This window comes from Strigops habroptila, chromosome 2 (assembly GCF_004027225.2).
Source record: "Strigops habroptila isolate Jane chromosome 2, bStrHab1.2.pri, whole genome shotgun sequence".
In the NCBI taxonomy this organism is placed as follows: Eukaryota; Metazoa; Chordata; class Aves; order Psittaciformes; family Psittacidae; genus Strigops; species Strigops habroptila.
The window spans coordinates 104,971,669-104,987,686 of record NC_044278.2 but is presented as its reverse complement, the minus strand read 5'-3'; the positions used below and the strand labels follow the sequence as shown (position 1 = coordinate 104,987,686).

The 16,018-nt window shown below is 44.4% G+C and overlaps 1 protein-coding gene across 6 annotated transcripts in view; it reads right to left on the bottom strand.

Moving 5' to 3' along the window:
- Positions 1–13,740, bottom strand: part of ZDHHC20 (zinc finger DHHC-type palmitoyltransferase 20) — a 47,551-nt gene extending 33,811 nt beyond the window's left edge. For 4 of the 6 annotated variants that reach the window (XM_030477647.2, XM_030477649.2, XM_030477652.2 and 1 more), the window contains exon 1: positions 13,478–13,740. In XM_030477647.2, coding sequence (XP_030333507.1) covers positions 13,478–13,595 — 118 coding nt within the window. In that variant the 5' untranslated portion in view covers positions 13,596–13,740. The remainder of the gene's footprint in view (positions 1–13,477) is intronic. The other 2 variants (XM_030477650.1, XM_030477648.1) reach the window with 2 other exon arrangements.
- Between the last annotated feature and the right edge of the window lie 2,278 nt (positions 13,741–16,018).

Below are 16,018 nucleotides of genomic sequence, written 5' to 3'. Positions count from 1 at the left end.
GTACGGAAACTCCACAGAAACTCCCCACAGGCACTAGCCTGTCTGCAAAGCCAAGCACCATGGACGTTATCCCAAGTATTTCATTTGTTCAGAAAATGGCATTTAGTTGAAAGTATAACAGATTTATGGTAACATAATTCCCATTTGCAAACGCAGACCTTAATCACTCACAAAAAGATGGTAGAAACATTACTTAGTGACACAAGTGGGGCAGACAATGAGTGAATTTCCTTGAACAAATACTCATTTGGCTTCTGTTACAGGGCAGTGCCAGAACATGAAGACCTTAGCACCTCTCCAATGTTCTCTAGCAGCTGTAATTCTGTCACCTTTCCACACTGAGCTATTTCTTATTTCCTGACTGGCAGGCACGCACTAGGTACTTTCCTCCCTGCACAGCAGGGAGTTGTTTTTAGACAAATGAGTCAAGATGACTGAGTTGACAGCATCACAGAGCCAAAAGCCAACGCAGGAAGATGCTGCCAGGTCCCTGCCGAAAGGCTACAGGGGCTCAGGAATGGCACACACAACTTGCCACCAGCTAGAATCAGTGTCCTCTGCAGAAATTTGAGCCATATGAACCTAGAATTGTTTTATCTTCACATGGTGCTAGACTGCTGTACTTTTTTACTCCAGATCTCCAAGAATACGACACAGGTTTCCCCCATTACCTGAACTGCCAGGTTATTCAGAAAGCAATGCTGTACAGAACAGTGAGGCAGGAGAGGTGCCTCCTTCATGCTGTATGGTGTGAAGAAACCCTCATTGCCACAGTGTGCTCCAGTAGTAGCAGTGCCTGGGGCTGCTGTGCAGCATGGGTGCACCACTTCCCAGGTCTGACACAGTGCTTGTCTCAAAGGCACAACCTGTGGTGGACAACTCTTGCTGCAGGGGGGTATGAAGACACCCCTCCCACCCATGTATCCACTTCGCTATGGCAGACAAACAGCAAAGCAAGCACTTGGCTTCCCAGACACTTCAGGTCAGGTTTCAGCTACTAATGAAGGCAAGTTTGTGTGACTACAAACAGCAGGGAATTACAGTGATGAAAGGGGAATGGCAGTGAATGGCCTCTCGCTGTCCCCGGTTAGGGAAAAGAAACCCCGCCAGGGCCACGGATGGCTTAAAGCAGTGCAGCTGTTTGCACAAGCACACACACGCTGTGCACAGCAACATCACGGGAGTGAGCTACTTTGCGACTTCAAGTGATCACAAGATGATGCCTTCAAAGGCACTTCAGGGCGTGGCAGTGGGGAGAAATCTGGGTTGGGAGGACAAAGGAGGAAGAAAATGCAGCCAGGGAAGAGACACCTTGCAGCATGGGGGGTGCTCTGCTGTTTATGGCCATCAGATTTTCTGTGTTCATGATTGCCGTGCCCACTGCTACAGGACCCAAAGCAGCATTATCACAGGGAAGGGCAAAATGAATTAATATTTCCAATAAGGCAGTTCAAGCTGCACTGCAGACCTTTTTTTGTTATTTGTTACCAGCCATCGTTACAATTTGTTGTATGGTTAAAACAATGTTAATGCAATTCTTCAACTAAAACAAGTAATCTAGAGCAGCCAGATGCTTGCTGCCCAGAAAACATGCTCTTATCACAATAATAAAGGAGCTTTTCATTTTGCCAAGGTCTTTTCAGCCTCAATGCAGATAGTACGTGCATAAATACAAACAGGCCTACAGCAGAAATTAGCATAATCAATGCAAGATACTCTTTGGGTAGTGAGTTACATTTAGCAATGAATTAAGCTATGACAACTGAAAAGATTTCTGCCATATATTCTGGGAACAGTAAATTCTGTGCTACCACTTCCACAGTTCAAAACCGCAGCTATGAAGGCAACTGACTTCTGGAACCCACAAAATCCTACAGACGGCTCCTTACCTCTGCACCTACAAAATAGTCTTGAGGGTTATACCAAAGGCCTCCTAATGGTCTTCTCACTGAGGGTGACTGCAAGCTTTAAATGACTTCAAACCTGACAGTTACACTTGTATAGCATGCAGAAGGAAGTGTTGCTAGGTCTAAACCTCACAGTCTTAAACTTGTGTCTGTACTAAGAACCCAAATGTATTAGGAGATGGATCGGTCCAACTAAAGGCTTTTTCTACATGGGATGTTAGCATTCAGCTGCAGCAGCATACCAGGTTTGTTGCCCCTGAAAAGCCCTATTCCCTGAGAAGTACTATTCACTTTCAATTTACCATAATTGCTCAAAGAAACCTAATGTAACTTGATTTTCTTAAGCTATTTAATCGCTATTGCCACTGCTCATTCTCTATTTGCATTTTGATGGATTTTAAACCCTAGCATTACTTCTACATGCTTTCCTCAGCTGCTTACTCAAATTATTGGACTTTCTTCATTCAGCTCTTTTCCCCTAAAATTCTACTTTATCATAACACTAACAGCTTTATCATTCAGTAGTTTGGAAGTGCTGCACATAAATTGTTTCCAATATTGCCTTTAAGCTATGAGACACAGCTGAAAGAAAGCCTGGTCTCTTCTTGAAAGACAAAGAGAGCTCTTAATTGCACGAGTCAGTGAGCCGTGCTCCTCTGGCACATCGAGGAATAGGAAAAACCAGAATGGGCAGAAAGGCATGGAAACTCTGAAGCATCTGAGTGGAGTAGCTTATGTCCACATCAGTAACTAATTGCATCTACATTTGAAGGAGGAGTATTTATACTCAGGCTAGCCAGATCAAGCTCACAGTAATACTCTGTTCAAGTATCTGGATGTGTGAATGGATATGTGAAAGGTCTTTTTGTGTTAGGAGTAACTCCAGTGGTTCTGTAGTTGATGCTGCTAGGACACTTGCAAGAGGTAGGAGAGACAAACAGGATAATGGGCTATCCAGACAAACTGGATAATGAGGATAATGAGAGTGTGCGAGTGTCATATGTTGTATGAGTTGTCTTATACACACTGCACAAGATTAGGTATTCTGCAGGTAATACTAGAAACCATGAATATATTTAAAATAAAACCAAAACAAACAACCCCCCCAAATGAAAACCAACATACAACCAGTCTCATAACACATTTTTTCAGGTAATTTAGGACTTAGCATTTCTTTTTTGACACTCTTCACTAACATGCAGTTGTGACTACCAGTCAATACCTGCCTTGAATATTAAGGTCACTTAAAGCTGAGTGTCTTATGGCTCAGAATATTACCAGTAAATCCATTTACTTCTACTTCAGACAGATGAAACTAGAGCGACAGTCCTTATCTGGCTATTCCACGCAGCTGTGAGGTATGATGGCAGGAGAGCAGAGGTGTCAGTTCCCGGGGAACAGAAATTCCAGACAGCTGCTGTGACCTGCAAACATGAACCATCACCCACTGGTGAGAACCATCAGCACACAGTCAGGATCTGCAATGTTAGCCAGACACTCTTCTTTGCATTTGGCTTCACTCTTCCAAAATCTGTAGTCTCCTTACTTACTGGCCCTACTTGCAACAGATGCTTCCTCTAATATCAGAATAAAATCTCCTTGCAAAACTTCACGGATAAAAATTACCTTGTAAATCTCATTACAAAGTATTAGGCACTCTGTTTCCTCAGAGAAGGATTCTGCTGCTGCCAAGTTCATTGGGTAATGGGAGAAATCAAACTGCCCAGCAAGCTGACCAGTGACCTAATGCCTGAGAGGAGGAGTCCTCAAAGGAAGTTTTAAGTTCAATTTTTCTGTAACCATTGGACAGGTTTGATCAGTATTTGACACCTGAAATTAAATATGGAACTACCTATAATGAGAAGTGCTGATTTTCTGCCAGCAACACATTAACAACATAGCAGCCAGTAATGCAATTTACACGAACTCCCATCAAGATAATAGTGAGCCAAGCTTTTGAATAGAGTCCTTTAAGGCAGTTTTGTTTTGGAAAACATGCCATTTAAAAACATGGCTGTTAGTTGTAGGAAAGATTTCTGGGTGGGAAATTCATGTCTTAAACATACTGGACTTGTAAATATTAAAAATTCAATATTTTACTATTTTTATTATTAAAATATTTATGGAATAAATAAAGCTTCAAAGACTTCTTATGGTTATTTAGAGAATCTGTCCATACACGGCTTATCAAGTTGGTTGATAATAAATGCTGTCATCTTTTGATGCTGGAGGCTTTGCTGCTGGCTCTTCTTGCAAAACAAAACGTTACTCATTAAATTTTACTTGGACTAAAACATCTCAGAACAAACCTTGACTGTAGCTAAAGCTACTTCCTCCAGTTTCTTTGCAAAAAGGAAGAAATACCCAATAACTCCCCAGGAACACAATAAAAGTGTGCTGCAGAGGGGAAAAGCCATCAGGGATAACAGGACAGAAAGTTCTGGTAGGGGACAAGATCAAAAGGGCATGTTTTTATTGCACCAGGTCTCACTTAACCACCAGACCACTTATGGAACATGAAAAAGGAACAGCACAAAAACTGTATGAGCCACCGCAAAGGGATTTTTGGATACACCAGAAGATCTACGCCAAAAACTTACGAAGTACTTCAGAGTACTCAAGAGAGGCAAGCATACAAAAGAGCACAGCCTATCATCCATACAGCTCTCATTCAGTAAATATGCTTCCAATAAATAGATAAAACCCTCAAAGCTCGCCTGCCTGCTGCCATCCACCACATATTCTTGGAAAGCATTACCTCAGGACTCTGCAAAAAGATCGGCTGAAATACTATAAATCTTAATGCAACCTCTGCCAAGGGAAGAAACAGTGCTGCCTACTGCATCTCAGAGATGCACTAGGGCTCCCATGGCAAAGCACTAGATGTATGTAATGTAGCAGGACTGGCAAACTGCCCAGCAATAAATGAGTGGAGTTTGATGCATGCATGACAACTACTAAAAGAAGAAACTTTTGCTAACATCTTCGTAGGATATCACATATTGTAATACAGCTGCAAGAATATCTGCGTTTGCAGGTGAAGTACTGGAGTGTGGTCACTGGTGGGAAATGATGTTTGTGCAGAACAAGAAATTACTGCCACTGGTTTAACATGCAAGTCAGGAACCACTGAGTTATGGAAAGTTAGATCAGGAAAGTGATTACTTCTAAACATCTGTGATTAAGTGCAAGGTGACCCAAACCCTTAAACCTGCTGCCTCATAAGAAGCTACACAGAAACATAAACTGGGATGGGATCAGGAGGTGCAGCCACTTGCCTAAAGACTCCAGAGAAGCCATGCAGCAAGAAGAGAGCACTGTCACACAGTAGGAAATGAGACTACCACAAAACCAGGCAGCTGAGGCATGGCAGCACCTGATGCCCTGTGTGTACCCAGCAGCTTTTCTAGACCATCATTTCTGCTCATAAACAGACGCTTGTCCCCAGTGCTGACGGCTCCTTGGCAGTAGGATTTCCCAAGTGGCTCCGCAGGTGTGGGAAGCAAGGAGAAACACAGGATATTTACAAGTTTGAGAATGTTGAAAATGTTAAGAATGTTAAGCTACACAAAAGAGAGAAAATGACTGAATCTAGTGCTCAATGGCCTTTAAGCTTCTCTTTGTCTAAATTCGTAATTTGTTTAAATTATGAATTATTTAAAAAGTTCAATCCTACCCTTCGTGCTAGTTGCTGCTTTAGCTTTATCTCAGCAGGTATCTACCCTGCAACACTGCAAGTAACTCAGTATGTAATTATTAGGCTGAACTTCAGTTTTTAAAAATATATACTTATTTTTTAAAACCAACAATATGAATCCTAAGGAGTAGGAAATTAAACTGATAAAAATAAACACACACAAAACATCCCCATAAAAATCCTATGCACAACTTGCATCATTGTCCAGATACTGTAAACAAAGACCTGCATGCTAGTGACACAGAATTTTTCAATACACGACAGAAACCAATTTTGCTCTGTTTTGGGCTCCTTTGCAATGTTCAGGTAAATCTGCATGTCACAAAGCCATAGACATGCAAGCCTTCAGGTACCGTCGATCCCAGCATTGTGAAAATATACTTCACTTCGCTGGGTTTTTTTAAACCAGACTTCACAAACCTAAAAGCAATGACTGCTTGTCAAGAAGAATGGCACAATAACAGGTTTTCTGCTTTCACGCTATGACAAGGCAGTAACTGAGGCACTTAACATAAGTTTTAAGTCAACCACAAACAACTGCAAACCAGCTTATAAAAACCCGTCTCTTTAGGACTCTTAAAACAAATCATGTCTGCTCCTCTCAAGGCTACTGAGATTTAGTGTAAGTTTTATTTCATTCTCTCTGCAGAGGCAGCTTGCTTAATTCCAGATGAATTTTTACTTCCATCTCTAATATTTTTTTGTCCCAAATAGGCTAAAAAAAAAAAACCCCTACAAAACCAACTCCCCCCAGCCCCACCCCCGAACCCAGCTATCTCCCCAATCTCTTTGTAAATCATATGATTAAAATGGTTCTGTGCTTCACATTTAAGACAATGCTGCACCATATATAGCAGAGAGCGCGCTGCAGAAACTGCAAAAGCAAAACATGCTGTTCTTGAGATCCAGTGACAATCTTGTAAGACAGTTTTAATAGTCGACAGGGAACATGAATAAAGAACTGATGAGCCATTTGGTCTTTCAAAAAAAAAAAAAAAAAAGGAAAAGCAGAGGCTTGAAATGCTGCAGAGGAGGAACTTGCTTTTTAGCACAGATAAGAGAAGACAGTCAAAGGTTATGTAGGAGGCACTCCACTGAGGGAGCAGGAGGGGGAAAGTCTGGCATTTTCTCTTGACCCAGGACAGGAAGCAAATCCCACAGAAAACAATTTAGTGACAGCAGAAGGAGGTAACATTGAGGAAGTGGTTAAAAGAACAAACGTCTTTGTTGCAGTCTCATTGTCCCTTTTATACCCGATTTACCTTGGTGGAGATTCAGGTCACACAGCAAAGAGGCCTGTGGTTACTTCTCAAATGTTTCTATTACATTTCACCCATACTAATGACAGAAAAATGCATACTCTTGTCCTGTTACAGGAAGAACATGTACTGGGTGGGGAGGTGTTAACGACTGAGTTGAAAACTCCATAAAGGCTGTTTCAGGAAACTCAGGCATGCACCGCAATACTGGTAAGGAAAGTACATGTTAAACCAGCATAAACTCTTCCCAGTTGGAGGAAACTTGAACAAAAAGAGAAGGATAAAAACTGCTGTATTGAATGGGTGAAAAATGAACGCCATGAACCCTCAGCATTTACAGGGACAATTTTAGACAGACAACTAGGATTTCTACTCCTGTTTTTCCATCACAGGCGATCCCACATTCCGGAAGTAAAAGCTTTTACAGTGCCATCCAAGTGTTTCACAGGTGTATGAGAACTCAGCTCAGAGACACATCTTCGTAACACCGTGAATTCTTTCCTTATGGAAAGCACATCTACATTAACTCATAGAAATATGAGCTGATAGACAACAAAGTTTAAATTTCAACAGACAGTAGAACCTGAGGTTCACTATATGCAGAGGGTCAAGGACCTCAAAGTAATGTCTACCGAAAACATACACTTGACATTCTAGTCCTCTTACCCATAGCATCTTGTGGGAAAACTGGGAGATTAGTAAGTGATGAAGTAACATAAAATCCCTGACTAAAAATGAAAGTCACTTTCTAGTTTGCTGTTCTAACTCTAAAGGCATACAGAGAGCTCCTACTGTTGCTACCAGAGAAAAATTTGAGAGAAGTTATTCTTCACAACTTTAAATACTCATACTATCCAAGCCCTTTCAAACCAGACACAAAAGCAGACCACATCTAAAAGGTGATCAGAAAGTGCTGCAGCAACATGTGACCACAGCTACAAGAGGAGAGTAACACTACAGGCAGAGTTCCTGCTTCAGTTCAGATACTTGCTCAGCTCCCTGCTTTCCCTGAGTGCCTTCCCTCCCCTACCCCAAAGCCATCCTGCCCATGGGCCAGTTTCAGTCAAGTTTTGAAGCTTAGTGTAGATCTCGCACTATGTACATGTGAGTAAGTTTCACAAAAGCTGTTGGATGGGTAGAAGAGACAAGCCCGCCCTCCTCGTTAGGAATGCTCTGAGCACAGGCACTCATTTTCTGCCTGGCTCCCTGGCAAGCTGAGCAGCACCAGAATATCCACTGCACCACACTTCTCTTGACCAGATGGTAACCAGAGGCTGAGGAAGGATACAACTACTGCAGAGCTGTCAGGAATGTTTTAGCAAATACAGGGGAAAACTGATGATGGAGGGCTAGGGCTAGGTGGGCATTGCAGATAGAGGGCTGGGAGGGAGAAGAGGGATGGATTCCTTCCAGTGGCAGGAGAGCAGGAAGACCAGACAGAAGACAACTCCCCGAGAAACCAGGCTGACTAGTTCTGTTGCTCTTGGAACCATTCTTTCATTAGAGGGCTGCCAAGAGAGCAGATGTCATGCCATATAAGGGGCACGTGCCCACCCGTCATTATAAATCAAGATGACCAATACAGCACAAAGCACCATGTAAGAACATAAATAATCTTTCTACTCAAGCTGAGCGTCTGGTTTTCCAATACATTTGTATTCAGTCTGAGCACCTCAACAGGAATTCTACTTACTTATAATAACAGAAAGGTTCTTATTTAAGATGAGCGGAGACACTGCAGCACAACTAAGTGCATCCAAAGCAGTTCAATTTCTTTATTTGGAAATTCACGAGAGGCACGTAGTTAACTGTTACTAATGATCTAACCTGCTTAATTTGCTCTTCCTTTTCTTGAAAGGTAACCTTTTCTTTTCCTACAGGAAAGCTTTTAGCATGCTTAACATGCAAATGTTGTATTTTAGTGCTGATACTTCAGCTTTTTCTGTAGTTTGAAATCAGAAGTTACTTGACACAGTGCTGTTAATATCACCTTGCCACTGCTTGATAGCTACTACATTAGCGTTTTCAGTAGCGATTTCTTATGGAGGAAGCAGATGGAATTACCTTCTCTCTGTTTATGCAACACTCTTCAAATTGGAACATTACAACAGACCACCATGTGCTTCTCAAGTGGACTGTGCTTTGGGGAAATCACAGCTACCTCCCTACTGACAAGAGCTACTGCAGCCTCCTGGAACACAAGGAACTCAGTTTGTACCGGTTAACATGAAGTTATGTATTATAAATTACATACTGCATCGTTTGCCAGGATTTTAGACACGTTAGACTTGATTAAAAAAAGCAAACCTTTCTGCAAATAGATGCTATGAAAAGAACACACAACTAGTTACTCCCTTAGCTTTCAAAATCATGTTTTTCCATACGTTGTGGAGTCTGGGACATGAAAACATTCATACATTTACAAGACCAGCAAATCCATAAACCAAGCCATTCTCCTTACAACTCTCAGCCCAGCAAAAGAGCCAGGACGGCGCTTTTCAGAACATACAGTTCTTCTACAGAAGTAAACCCTAACCTGAACAAGATTTTTTTCTCTTTAATAAAACCAGCCAATAGATCTTAGCTACCATCTGCAGACAACTCAGCCAAAGTTAACTTCTTTCTCTTTTTCTCAGTGCAGACTGCACTACCAGTGCTTTAGCACAAGGGTTGCCTGGAGGAAACAGGCTGGCTTTACCTGCCAACTCCTACCACTTGTATCTAAACAGTGTCTTCTGACCAGCCTCTAGCCAGTCTGTATTACAGCCCATCACCTACAAAAACGTTTGGGATAAGCAATAAGATACAAGTCAGTCATAAATGAAAAGGAACCACAAGAGAAGAGCTCAACTCTTTCTGAGCTTCCGAGGGATGTGGGAAGCAGACACAATCGGTCCAATTCACTATCAACATAATACAGCCGTTGTTTACAAAGGCAATGTCAAAAGCAAAACATGTTTTGATAACAAGAAAGAACACATGAAATTGTTTTAAACTAATGAAAAGCTATTTTACAACATCCTTCACACATTTCTACATGTGCTTTCTTGCAAACAGAGCTCTGGGCAATTTATGTGTGAAAAAAAGAGAAAATCTAGGAAGAAGTTATTTGCTTATGTTTTTCTATTTCAAAACATTTAAAATGAAATCTGAATGAGATGTCGCCTCAAGTCTTTTGCAGTTCCTTCAGTTACACATGTTCAAAGATTTTTTCAACTCTGACATCCCCTCAACTTCTACACATTTCGTGAGAAATGTCTGTTTTCACCTTTCCAATCAGCTTAATAGCCAATTTACCTGATTGATAGATCACAAATAGACAGCAACAGTGGCCTAAATAAGCCAGTGTTCACCAGCATACAACAGCTGGTTGTGCTTCAGAGAGCTATAACCAAGCTGGCAGTTTCCACGGGAGGAAAACAATAGACGAGCTTATGAATCTCCTTTCATCTTATCCACATCAGTCATCCTCAGTATTCACAGCCAGTATGTAAGTAATATAATTTAGGGTTATAGAAGAAGCATAATCAAGTAAATACATACTAGCAGTGAATTACAGAGTAAGAGACCAAAAGCAAGACATTAAGCAATATGTGAGCATCCCAGCAGAGGAGGGTGGGGCAAGCAGCAGACAGAAGCAAAACTGAAAGAAAAAGGGTGATATGATGAAAGAATCAGCAAAATTTTACCATCTTCTACTTTATTAGTAGTATTCAATGATACTACATTAAGCTTGGCTTCCTACTTGATTTACTACCTGAATATATATGTTTAACTTTTATGAGCAGGCACTACAGGGAGAAAAAAACCCTAGAAGAAATAGTTGGAGAAGCAGGCTTTTCTCTCTTCCTGTTTCCTTGTTAGCTTCATATCTTAACAGTTATCTAATCTTTAAGAATAACCTTTGAAAAAAACCACTGGTGTCTGGTCTGTGGGGTTTCAATTTGTCTTTTACTGTCAGTATTTACTCAAAATCTTCCACTGTGTCTGCTCTTTTCTAAAGCTTTGCTTCCTCTGCCTTTCCTTTACCGAGGCACACATCAGCTGCACACTGTGCCCTTTGCCAAAGCCGCAGAAGCTCAACAAGCCGTAAGACTTGCTTCTGCACCCACCATACGTGAACTTCTGCAGAGACAAGTGTCGCCTCATTCATTAGCTGTGTGCTAAGGGCACATCCTTGCTCTTTGTCATACTACACAGTGCAGTAGTTCTCAAACAAAAATAAAACATAAGCAGCACTGGAGAAAGTAAATACACCTGCCAAGAACCAGAAACTGCTGCATTTTGCTATAAATCCTCTCTACACTGGTTTGAACTCAATTGCAGTGTAACAGGAAAGCACACAAAAATACCCCCCCCCCCAAAAAAAACCCCAACCACCACCAAAAATACCCAAACATAAACCCGTTTCCTCTCCCTTGATGCGATGACCTTTTATCAGGTGTAAACAAAATGCAACAGGTTAAAAAACAAACAAACAAAAAAACCCACCCCAAAATCCTCAACAGAAAAAAACTCACAGAAAAATAAAATTCCTGGTCACCAAGTATGATTTAGACAGGTAATAACAGTAAAATTCAGTGACAGCAATAAAAATCAGTAATTTTCTTATTGAACGACCACTTTTTTCTTAACAGTCTGTATGTGCACGTATTAAGAATGAAGCTGATTTGTGAGCAGAAAATGCCAGATGTCTAGAAACCTGATTTATAGGTGCAAAAGTTCTTGCATAAACAGGAGCCAACCTGTGCAATAATTTTCACACAAATGAAACCCTAACAAGCTCTGAAGGGCTCTTTGCAGCTTCTCTATGCCTGCAAAGGAAAAATTATTCACCAGCACCCAGCCCTGGCCCACTCGATGATCAAGCCACTGAGCTGGGATTTGGGAGGTTGAGGTTCTGTTCCCAATTCAGCCAGTGATCACCTGTGAGACTCTGGATGAGTCTCAATCTCCAAGTTTTCATTCTTTGGTTAAGAGAAGAAAGGCATAGTCCTAATCTGCCTTTTGTCATACCAGTTAGCTTGTAATGGGTCCAGAAAACCTTCACACCACACCTGTAAAATGTGAGTCTATAACCTCACACAGCCCCTCTCAGGACTGCTCCAACCACCCATGCCACAGACCTATTAAATATTGGTACTGGTATCAGTATTAAAGTATTGTCTAAAACTTGTTTCCAAATGTTTATAGTTTTAAGCATGATTTTCCCAGAAAACTAGTACTATTTACTCACACAGACAGACAACTAAACCACAGTAATCTGGGAAGTTTTGGATACACTGACATACTTGCAACTCTCTCATGTCAACATTTTGCATAATATCTCAAAAAGCGTTATTTTACAATTATATTTCTAATATTTTAAGTCCAAGTAACTGTCTGCAGTTTGAGCTCCAGTCCACGTAAAGCTAACACAAAAGGCTGTGAAATACCATGGGCATTCTGAAAAGTTATCCAAAACCCTAAGTCCTTCAGAAAAAAAGTAACTGATTATTTCTAATGGAAGGATGTCTTTGCGAGCTTGCCCAGATAGAAAGCATATGCAAGCTTTTTACTTCCAGCTAGGGATATCAAAGCAGATATTTTCCACAAATAGCAAGAAGCACGAGGACCTACAGACACTACATAGATCTATATGTAGCTCAAAATAGTTCTGTGTACTTTCAAGTTTTTTTCATTTCAGCTTCCTTACTTAAACATGCCAAACACTCAGTAACGGGTTCCTTGTTAAAACTTGGAAACAGCGTAGGAAAACTAAGTCTGACAAATAATGCGCATCACTGTGCCACTCCGTTTACCCTGCCGCGGGGAAAGCCAGCATCCTCCTGAACTGAAGTTTCCTCCTGAAGACAGAAAAGGGTAAATATTATCCTGACACCTCCTGCAAGCCAGATTTACATAACGCTGAGCCCTCGTCCAGAAAGCCTTGACGCAGCCTGACAAAACTCCATAAGCCCTAAATCCTTTCTCCTGCCCGCTTAAGTGGGATGTTTTCAGCCTCATTACGCTTCAGTGACACTGAGCTTCTTAATTAGTAAGGGGGAGGGAGGAAGAATAAATACACTCGTAAAGTAGTCAAGAGTTATTTGATGTATCAGGAATACGGATTAATAACAGAAAAACAGAGGGAACACTTCTCCCGGGGAGACATGAGGGGCAGAGACCCCACAGGGCTGCGGCGGGGACTGCCGGACCCTGCTGGGGTCTCTGCCCCTCACGGCTCCCTGAGCAGACTGTCCCCAGACTGCGCCCCGGAGCCCCCTCCTGAGCCTTCTCTTCCCCCGTCTCTCGCTTCTCCACAGGGGACCCCGGGCCGGGACCCCGGCGCCATGAGACGCCCGAGGGCGGGCTCTCAGCGTGCTCACCCGCGGCCCCGGGGAGGGCGCCCGAGGCGAGGGGACAACAGGTAAACCCGGCCCCGCAGGAAGCGCCTAAGGGTCTGGGGGGGTGTCTCCTCTCGCCCGCCTGAGGGAAAGCCTGAAGCGGGCAAAGGGAAAAGAAATCCGGCCGGGGCGCAGGGGAGAAGGCGGCCCCGGAGCAGGCGGGTGGCGAGGTGTCCTCCCCGCCCGGCTGGCAGCTCCCAGCGCCCGCGACCCTCGCCGTCCACTCACACACACACAGCTCCACCACGTAGGCGTAGTAGGACCAGGCCACGACCAGGGCGATGAAGGCCACGGGCACCCAGGCCAGCACCTTCTGGCAACACTTGAGGACGTGGGACGGCGCCATCTTCCCTGCCGGGCCACAGCAGGAGGCATCGGCGCCGGCGCTGCAACGGGCGGCGGCGGCGGCTGCAGCTACGGCCGCCGCTGCGGAGCCGGCCCCGGGCGGGCGGGCGGGAAGGCCCTGGGCGGGCCGCAGTGGGCGGGAGAGGGGCGGCCCCGGCATCTGCCACCGCCTCCTTCCCGCGGGCGCCGAAACGCCTCAGCGTCCCGCTGCCCCGTGCCCTCCGTCAGGAGGGAGGAGAGCGGGTCCTGCTCTCGCAGGAGGGGTCGGTCGTGATGTTTGCACTGCCGGGGCCGTGTCTGGGCGGGATCCTCCTCCAGCCATAAACCCTGAGCGTTGCCCCGTTGCGGTTCCGGGCGGGTCGGTGTCGGTCACAAGGTGCTCGGGCGGGTGCAGGCACCCATACCTGGGGCCCCGCCGGGGTGTTACTTCCCCCTGCTCACCGAGCCCATGCACTTACAGGGCTCAAACAGCTTGTTGGGTGCTGCAGAGTTTATTTATAAATAAATCAAGTGCTGTTTTCTGAACTTCAGTTAACGCCTGACAACTGCGGGCAGCGCCAATGACCACCCTGAAAGGCACCACCGGGGCGCTGCTTCGCGGGGCTGGTCCTCTTGAACGTGGACGTTTTTAATGGTCGTAATTTTTAGCCTTACTCCAGCGCTGCTGTCGGTAGGATCCCGGGGCTGGCACAGCCCGCGGCATGACAAAAACCCCGGGTCTCTCCGGAGCCGCAGGGCGCTGTGCTGGGCAAGCTTGCCCCGGCCCCGGCCTCGCTCCCGCGGGGCTCCGGCGCCACCTGGTGGCACCAAGAGGGTCCTGCGGGGCCTCCCGAGGCTGAGGCGGAGCGGCCTGCGGGGCCGCGAGCCCCTGGAAGGATAAACCCGGCAGGGCGAGGGATAAGGCTTGAGCAGCAGTGCGGCACGGGAGAGCGGTGCCCCGTAAGGAGCGGGCCTGGAGAAACCAGCAAAGGGGGTGGCTGGTGCGGGGGGGCAGAAGTCGGAGTTCGGGATCGCATATTTGAGTGTGAAGAGGCGAAGGGGGTGGCAGGGCAAGAGCAGTGCCTTGGCAGGAGGCAGGGGCAATTGTTATGGCCTTGCCTGCTTGAGGAGATGATGGAAAAAATACTGAGAGTAGTGATCAGGAGTTGAGAAGACCGTGAGCCTCTAACAGCTAATGGCCCAGACAAATGGCCAAGTGACAGCAGCGTGTGTGTGGTCAAGTACGTGTGTGTTCAGCTGGGTATCGGAGCAGAAGAAGGAAGCAGCAGCCTCAGATCTTGACATATACAGAGTAACTGTGGAGCTTGGAGCTGTGCGCAGGGACCGCAGAAAGATAGAGATCACTTTGGGATCAACTCCAAGTGTGGGGGGATGCTAGAACGTGGGAGCAGGATCAGGATAGTAAGGAAGGGGGTGAAAAATTGTATGTGGTAATGCACGGCTGCTAAAGAAAGGGATTACAGGACAGGGAGAGAGCTCATGGAACAGCTTGGCCTGGCCCATTCCTAACAGAGAGCTGGCAGATGTGGAGGGCTGACTGGTTATATGGATAGCATCTCAGTTACGAGGACTAGGCACTCCAGAGAAGTACCGACAAGGACAGAGCCTTTTTGATTTAATTTGAACTAGGCAAATCTTGCGCTGATGTGCTGGTTAGCGCATCAGGAATATTGCTAAAGTATTCCAGTTCCTCTAATCTTCATTCTGTTTGTTAAAGGTGTAAAAACATGCAACAGCTGCTGGTATGTGCTTTCCCTCAAGATCTCGAGGGAGTTTTAACGTTTAGCCTCAAGACAATTGGAACAGATTTAAATGCTCGGTGTCCAAGTAATGAGTATTTGTTAATAGTCCTTTTAGAAGTAACTGATTTTACCTTTAAAAAGGTGTGGAATGAACAAAAATGGAACAAATAAATTAGAGGTTTTGTATTTGAGCACAATATGGGGCAGAATCAGAAGTTGCATGGATTCTGTGGGGTACCTTTGCAACCAAAGTGATTCTAGAGGGACACAGTTACATCAGCCTACATGTGCTGCAGGTTAGTTTGGGACACTGAGCATATTGATCCTGTAATGTATGGAATGAAATAGGGAATGTCAAAAATAGAGAATGCCAGAAATTAATTATTCTGGAACACATTCAGACCGACCGTGCCTCTTCTGTACTGCCTGCCTGGCATACTGGCTGCTTGCCAGATGTCATGGAACAATGTAGAACCTATGGGCACATCTGACATTTAACAATCCTAAATTATTTTGATATTTAAATCCTCTCAGCTAAACTCAGGAAGATGGGGATGGGAAAGTGAATTTTGAATCCCATACAAAATAATTCAGTAACAAACTTGGGATGGTTATCTGATGCAGTGACAACGAAAACCACCTGGGATAGCCAGAAGTGGCATATGGCAAAAGGGACTGCCAG